Source organism: Henckelia pumila, chromosome 3 (assembly GCF_033568475.1).
Source record: "Henckelia pumila isolate YLH828 chromosome 3, ASM3356847v2, whole genome shotgun sequence".
Lineage (NCBI taxonomy): Eukaryota > Viridiplantae > Streptophyta > Magnoliopsida > Lamiales > Gesneriaceae > Henckelia > Henckelia pumila.
This window is the reverse complement of record NC_133122.1, coordinates 52896722-52904588: the sequence shown is the minus strand read 5'-3', so window position 1 is coordinate 52904588 and position 7867 is coordinate 52896722. Positions and strand designations below refer to the sequence as shown.

At 36.5% G+C, this 7867-nt stretch overlaps 1 protein-coding gene across 1 annotated transcript; it reads left to right on the top strand.

Annotated features, from left to right (window-relative positions):
* The first annotated feature begins 1907 nt into the window (after positions 1 to 1907).
* On the top strand, positions 1908 to 4660 carry LOC140888731 (protein FAR1-RELATED SEQUENCE 5-like). Its single transcript, XM_073296430.1, has 4 exons — positions 1908 to 4137; positions 4216 to 4394; positions 4491 to 4565; positions 4640 to 4660. Exons 1-4 carry the CDS (start codon positions 1908 to 1910, stop codon positions 4658 to 4660), a joined length of 2505 nt encoding a protein of 834 aa, XP_073152531.1.
* The last annotated feature ends 3207 nt before the right edge of the window (positions 4661 to 7867 follow it).

Here is a 7867-nt window from a genome sequence, read left to right as displayed (position 1 = left end):
AATTCAAAACCATAGTGTAGTCCATGAGCAGGGGACTAGAATTGGTGACGCAAGGGGCTACACACCCGAGATGGAGTTCGGCCTTACGGGACTCGATCTGTGTAACGAATCACCCGAACCAGCCTCTTTGCACTCTCCCGCATAACTTGCCCGGGAAGCAGGGGATTTCGGGGCCTTTTCATTCTCGGCGACCCGTAGTACTGGGAAGAACGCTTGGATGTTTCCAAACCACACGGAAGTGTTGGAATTTTTTATGGCATGAGGAAGTCGGGGTTGCTGGACATGGTGAGGTCTGGGAGTGGGATATGACGTGAGAGGATGGTGAGAGAATAAAAATGGGTGGGGAGGAGGCAAGTGGATCTGCAAATATTAAAGTATGACATAAATATGTCGGCATTTTGGATTGGAAGAAGTCGGGTCCCCGGACTTGAGATAGGCGCATGAAGGAAGCCGAACTTTGTCTCGTTCACTAAATCCTAAGAACCCGGCTCTTATTTCCGGGGCGAGATAAGTATCGATTTCATATCATATAAATTTATTCAAATATTACGTGAAAAAAACATGAATCTGAGTTTGCTAATTTAAACACGTTTCATGTGATGGTGGGTACTTGTGTTGGAATGGTGTATTAATTATTCCTACTGGAACTAGTGATTATGTGAGGGGATATGTTGGGGTTGGTTCGATGCTACCACTAAAGGTAGTGCCGTGAACCACTCAATATTTGACACGTGGCAAGTGGGTTTTGTTTTGTTTTTTAATAAAAACTTGACTGTACATGAACCATGGTTAAACATTACGCGTGAAAAGGGAACCAATATTTCACACAATTCAAATTTTGGCCGCTTTTTTTTTCTTCTCTCCCCATAGCCCAGATCTCTCGTCTCCGACACCATCTTACGCCGCCGCTGTTGCCCTGAGTTTGACGCTCCGCCGCTGCCGCCCTGAGTCCGACACTGTCTCCCATCGCTGCCGCCCTGAGTCCGACATTGCACTATATATCTTTGGCCCCCTACACTTTTCACTCGTCACATAGCTTCGCCCCACGGCCACCACACCGACGAACGACCGCCCCCCGCCACGCCGACGCACGTCGGCACGCCGCTGCTCCCACAGTACATGCTGCTGTTCTAGATCAAGGCAAGTCTTTGAAAAAATTAATGTTTTGACTAATATTAATATAGGTTATTGGGTTTTTCTTTTCTATGCCCCTAGAGTTATATACGTTGTAATGCTTAAATTTTCAGGGAACAAGTGAAATCGGTTAGGTGTTGGAATTTGGATTGATGTCCAGTGACATTTATCTTAGAATTGATTAATTGATTCTTATTAAGTCAGCTCATCCTTATCTCCAAGATTTGTTAAACTTTTCTTAGACATGTATAATACATGAGTTTTGTGTTTTATCTAGACTGTGAAATTCTTGGTATCAAACTCGAACGGGATGATGTGTGTTTGGGTCTTGGAGTAAAAGACTAGGATTGTATAATTCTCGAAGCATGGCTTAGATTTGTTAAACTTTGCTTATCTGTGCGAACATGGATATTTGAATTTCTTATGATATCAACAATTTTTTAATTGATGTTTGGTTTTGCTTATGTGTGCGAACATGAGCCTATTGATTACTTATATTGCTGTGAATACTGAAGCAATTAATCTCTTTGTTTCACAATCATGAATCTAATAATTTTTTTATGTACATGTTGAGAACAAAGTTTCAATATATTATGTATATGGACAGGTTCGATTTTTTAATATCTTCGAAGCATTTGGCCTGTAAGAATGTCGTATCTTTTAAATTAACAGTGAAATTATTTGATTACATTTTTTTGTTTAATTTTTGTGGCTATACAAAATGACAATGGTTAAATTATTTGTTTCATTTCAGTTGCAATTCTTGTTTGAAAATGGAAGATGATAACTCACTAGAAGTTCTGGAGGGAGACTACAGTGAAGAAGTCGAAATTGGGGATATTCCAAATATGCAAGGTGAAGTTCCTGATTTTTCCGTGCAAGAGAATGAGGTACAAATTGAAAACTCTATTACCGATGTTTTAGAGAGTAAATTAAAAGTGGGTCGGATTGTGAAGAGTGTGGAAGATGCTTATTTGTTGTATTGTCAATACGCACATGCGAAGGGATTTAGTGTGAGAAAGGGTGATCAACGATGTTTTTCACATACAAATGAACTTCAGTCAAAGGAATTTAATTGTTCATGTGAAGGTTCGAAAGATGAAAAAAGATCTAGTAAAAAGATTGCAGTTTATCAGAAACCGATCACTAGAACTAATTGTAAGGCCAAATTGAAAATTACTAGGGAAAAAGAGGGTGAATGGAGGGTAAGTAGATTTGTGGAGGAGCATAATCATGAGATGTTTGCACATGATCAATCTTACTTGTTAAGATCAGCACGAAATATTTCACATGCAAAAAAGTCTACTCTAGAAGCCATGGTGAATGCTGGAATTCCTGTCTCTAGTGCTGTCTCTTTTATGGAAAATGAAGCATGTGGTCCTGAAAACTTAGGTTTTATTAGGAAGGATGCATATGATCACATGAGTCGGTTGAAAAAACACACCAAAGTTGAGAATGGAGATGCCACTACACTTATTCAATACTTTACGAATAAGACGAACAATGAGAATTATTTTTATTGGAATATGCAATTGGATGATGATGATAGAGTGATGAACTTTTTCTTCAGGGATTATAGATGTGCAGTTGATTATGAATGTTTCGGTGATATCTTGTCGATTGATACAACGTACCGAACAAATAAGTATAATTTGATATGTGCTCCTTTTGTTGGTATCAATCACCATTTGAAGAATGTGATGTTTGGCTTGGCATTTTTGTCAGATGAAACGGAAAGTTCTTTTGAATGGTTGTTTACTACATTTCTTGATTCTATGAATGGGAAACAACCTCAGACTATATTTTCAGATCAATGTCAAGCCATGATGAATGCCATTGAAACAGTTTTTCCTCAATCACATCATCGTTTATGTCAATGGCATATAAATCAAAATGCTCCTTCTCACTTTGGTAGTTTAAATGGCAATTCAGCATTTAAAAACTTGTGGTATAAGTGCATGAATTATTGTGAATCTGAGGATGAATTTGAGGTGACATGGAGAAAAATGATTTGTATATATAATTTGGATAGTCATAAATGGTTGAATGGGATGTATAAACTTAGGAGCAAATGGGCCACTGCTTTTAGTAATGAAAAATTTAGTGCTGGACTTTTGGCTACTTCGAGGAGCGAGGCCACAAATAGAGCGTTGAAAAAAGCAGGTAACAAAACGATTTCTTTGTATGAATTTGTGATGAATTATACAAAGATTCAAAATAAATGGCGAGAGAAAGAGAAGGCCGAGGATACCCGATGTCGTCATGGTAAGCCAGGACAGATTTTGAAAAATCATCCATTGTTGATTCATGCTGCCGATGTGTATACGATTTCCATATATCAGTTATTTGAAATGGAATTGGTTAATTCGTTGAATTGCAAAAATGTTGAGACATCATCTTGTTATGCTAATGATTGGAATTGGATTGAGGTAAAGGTAAAATCTCATGATGAACACTCTAGGGTGAGGTGTGTGTTGTTCAATAAGCTGACTAAAGAAATAAAGTGCACTTGTCATAAGTTTGAGACAATGGGAATTTTGTGTAAGCATGTTTTGATGGTGTTTAACTATATGGATGTAACTGTTTTGCCCAACCGTTATATTTTGAAAAGATGGACGAAGAATGTGAGAAATAGAGAGAAATCTGTTTTTGAAGATAGTGGTTCTGGTATTGGTGGTCACGTATCTGAATTGGTTTTTGTCAACCAAATAATGAGATCAGTTTATGATCTAACTCAACTGAGCAAATCTCATGATGATGCAAGAACAAGATTATTTAGATTGGTTGACACTGCGAAAGATGAAATCACCGACCTCGTCCAGACATTGAATTTAGACGATGAGATACCATGTGAGGATATTCAAAATGATGGTCACGTAAATGAAGAACCGATACGTGACCCACTTACTGCCAAAGCAAAAGGAGTTACAAATGCCAATATCACACGACACTGGGAGAAGAAGAGCAAAAAGGGAAAAGGAAAGGGAAAAGCTGAAATTTCATGTAAGTTTTGAAAATTATTCATATATTTGTAATACGGTTAATCTAACACGACTTTTGTAATTTTATTGGTTTTGTTAGGTTCAAAAGGATCGAAAAGAAAGGGGAAAAATTCACAAGATGCAACCAATACAGAAGAAATGAACAACATTTCGTCACAAAACTCGAATTTGACAATATCACAATATCCTCTCGTTTCATCTCAAATTCAATTTCCATTTGGATACACTCAACATTTGTCTCAATATTCCCATGGAATGGTAATATTCATGATATATATACTGCATAGTTTTATTTTTTGGAGCAAATAATTTCATTTTTTTTTCAGACCTACTACAATTGTATTTTAACTGCAGGTAAACCCAAATTTATATCCAAGTGGTCAGATGAATTTTTTTCCATATCATTTTGGGGGTCCTCATTCGTCACAAGTAAGCAATTTTATCAAATAACATTAAAAATTTTAAAAATATGTTTTGTCCTTAAATTTTTCTACATTTTGTAGGGAAATAATCATGGAAACTGATGGCATGGTGCAAAAAAACATCGATAAATTGCAGGTTTTGACTCATATTATTGCAGGTTTTGACTCATATTTTCCCTGTTTATTAGTTATAGTTGTGTATATTAATTCAAACTATTACATAGACATTACATTACTAAATATTGGTTTGTTGCTGATGGTTTTGTTCTTATGCTTTTATTTTTGTATTATGGCATGGTGCAAAAAATGGAAGATAACAACACACCATCACTTGAAGAGTTGACGTAGAAGAAGCTGATGCTGTTTGGAGATTAAACTACTAGTGGATACGATGCTGTTGTATCTAGCTTTTGTGGATATGCTGCTGCACGATTTTTTTTTTTTTTTGTGTTTTTGTGGTTGATGCTTTTGGTACTGGTTTTTGTGTGTTATTGTAAGTGATGCAAGCTTTCTTGGATATGCCAATGCATTTGCAATTGAATGACGGTCTTTGATACAATTTGTAGTTATGTTATAAACAATTCACGTTAAGGTTTTGTTAAACGTGCTGCCATGACGCCTTTAATCCTTTAATTATAAAAATATGGTCAACTCTGTCTCTATACATTGTGCTGATTCTTACGCAAGGTAGAAAACAAAATGAAAAATGGATGTTAATCTCAATGGGTAAAAACATCACTTGATGCAAATCTATTATAGTAGGCGCAAGAACGTGATGTTTCAGAGTTTCACATAGCAGCAACAGATGTTTCTCTATATATTCATCAAATGCTTTTTCCCTACATTAATGAAGGCGGGCGCGCGCGAGGAAATAGCAACCAATTATGAAGTTATCATCACTAAACATTTTCAAAAGACAAAATTGCCAACATCACTTCATTAACAACCAATTCATTAACATTAAAACTTAGAACATTAACATCGAATTACAGAAAAATACATTCAACATAACTTCATAGTTCATTAAACTTCTTAACAATATGGCATAAAGCCACAAATTACAGAACATCATCAAATAACCCAAATTGCATAATCCCCAAATTACATGAACCTAACAAAAAGAACCCTAAGGACTCTTACATAACTTCATCAACGCCTGCAGCTACATTGGTGGTTAGATCGAACCTTTAGAAGCTTGAATTCCAATATCACGTCTTCATTGCCACTGACATTCAAGTTCTCGGTAGTTGGGCTTGGAATCGAAGCCGATGGCTGCCCACTGCCCGAACTTTCCGTTGTTGGACATGGCATTGAAGCCGATGTCTGCCCACTGCCCGATCTTTCGGTTGTTGGACATGGCATTGAAGCCGATGGCTGCCCACTTCCCATCTCAGATGACACCTCAACACCACGTACACTTTCCGGGACACACCAACGGAAATACCCACATTTCTGAAAAGAACAACAATAATACAGTCGTCCTTTGGATGGTTTCTCAGTTTGGACAACCCTAATATCAGCCTTAACGTTGCACTTACACCACGGAGTTTGAGGATACCTCACATCCATATTCCCTAAATATTACACAAGAGAAGCTCTTCACATTAGTAGCTAAATCTAACAGTACACAACCCCATTAATTCCTAAAAATAAACAACCAAATTGCACAATTATTGCATATACACATACACATACACATTTACTGGATATTTAATTAAATGCTTCATGGTTTTCACTTTCTCCCAAACTTGATTTACTAAATCATAGTACCAAGCAAATTAAGACATAACAATCAATAAAAACGACTTCACATCAATGCTAAATCTAACCAATACACATCCCCATTAACTCTTAAATATAAACAAACAAATTACACAAGTATAGCATGTAAACATATTTACTGAATATTTAATGAAATGCATCATGGTTCCTACTTTTCCTCAAACTTGATTTACAAAATCATTACACCAAGCAAATTGAGACGGAATGATCAATACTTTTATGGCTTATGAAGCTCGTAGCCGGCTGCACCAATTCCCCAGTGTAATTGTACCCACGGCTTCAATAATCTAATTTTAGCATATAGTAAAACTTCGTCCCACAATTGTTCAGTGCTTGCTTACATATCTCAGAAAAGGTAAATAAAATTAACTACACGGCAAATATATGTTCCTGATGATAAAAATTAATGAACCAAATGCATAGACTTTGCACTTTGCCCACCACAAAACTCTATTCCAAGAAAATCTCGAAACAAAAATGATGAAGACACGCAAATTTCTTTTTTTTTTTTTTTTTTTTTAAAAAAAAAAAAACACCCAAATCTCGAAACTCCCAAAAAATTCAAATAAACAAAATAAACATTTTTTTAGCTAACATTTCAGTAATACCTTCAATAAAAAATGGAGCTTTAACGGGGGCGCGGAAGGCAGCACCGGGGTCTGAGAAGAAGGGAGTCGGAGTTCACGATGTTTCAATGAAGGCCTCGGTGTAGTGAATCTTGACCTTCAACTCCATGGGAGCCGGAGTCTGGGGCGAAAATGAAGACTGGAACTCGTAGACGGTGGCCGAGTTCTGAGATCTGGGCGATAGCTCCACCAAGAATGACTCGGAAATGAGATATGAGAAATGGGAAATGATAATTATTTACGGGATTTGTTTACCTTGGTTGGGGGATGGGTTAGGGATGGGTTTGAAAAATAGAATTACATTCACAAAATAAATAACATGGCCCATTTCCACGTGTCAGCCAACTAATGGATCACGGCACTACCTGTACACCCAGCATCGAACGAGCCGATATGTTGGTTAGATTGGGAAATAAGGCTCACGTAATGGGTCAAGTAATATTTTATTCAATATGGTTTTGTTTACATGATTTGAAAAATGCCCACTAACGAAGATAGCTTCTCATATTCAATTTTGCAAATCAATTAAATGTCAGCGGATGTAAAGTACACGAATCCTTGGAGATTCATTGCCATGCGTACAGGGATTTTGATATGTGAAATGAATTTGCATAAGACTTTTAGGAGCTATGGCTAAAATTGAATATTTTGACTTTGGATTTTTCTTGCCATTATACAATGGCATAAGAGCAAATCATGTTGGAATATATTCCATAGACTCGGGATTTTATACGCTTGGAATTGGGATATTTTACTAAAAATTTCTCATTTTGCTGTTATGCATTTAAATTTATAAGTGTTATATCGGATTTCTATTCCTTTGTATTTTGGATTGAATATTTTTACATATCAGGCTTTCAATCTAGCAGTAAGACCTTTGATATATTCACCATTAAATCCA

What these genes read in the sequence shown, in the direction of transcription:
- LOC140888731 (XM_073296430.1), top strand. Translation starts at nt 1,908, where the DNA reads ATGGAAGATGATAACTCACTAGAAGTTCTGGAGGGAGACTACAGTGAA. An exon ending in CTCAATATTCCCATGGAATG is followed by an intron (nt 4,395 to 4,490) that starts GTAATATTCATG and finishes TTTTAACTGCAG; the next exon opens with GTAAACCCAAATTTATATCC. An exon ending in GGGGTCCTCATTCGTCACAA is followed by an intron (nt 4,566 to 4,639) that starts GTAAGCAATTTT and finishes TACATTTTGTAG; the next exon opens with GGAAATAATCATGGAAACTG.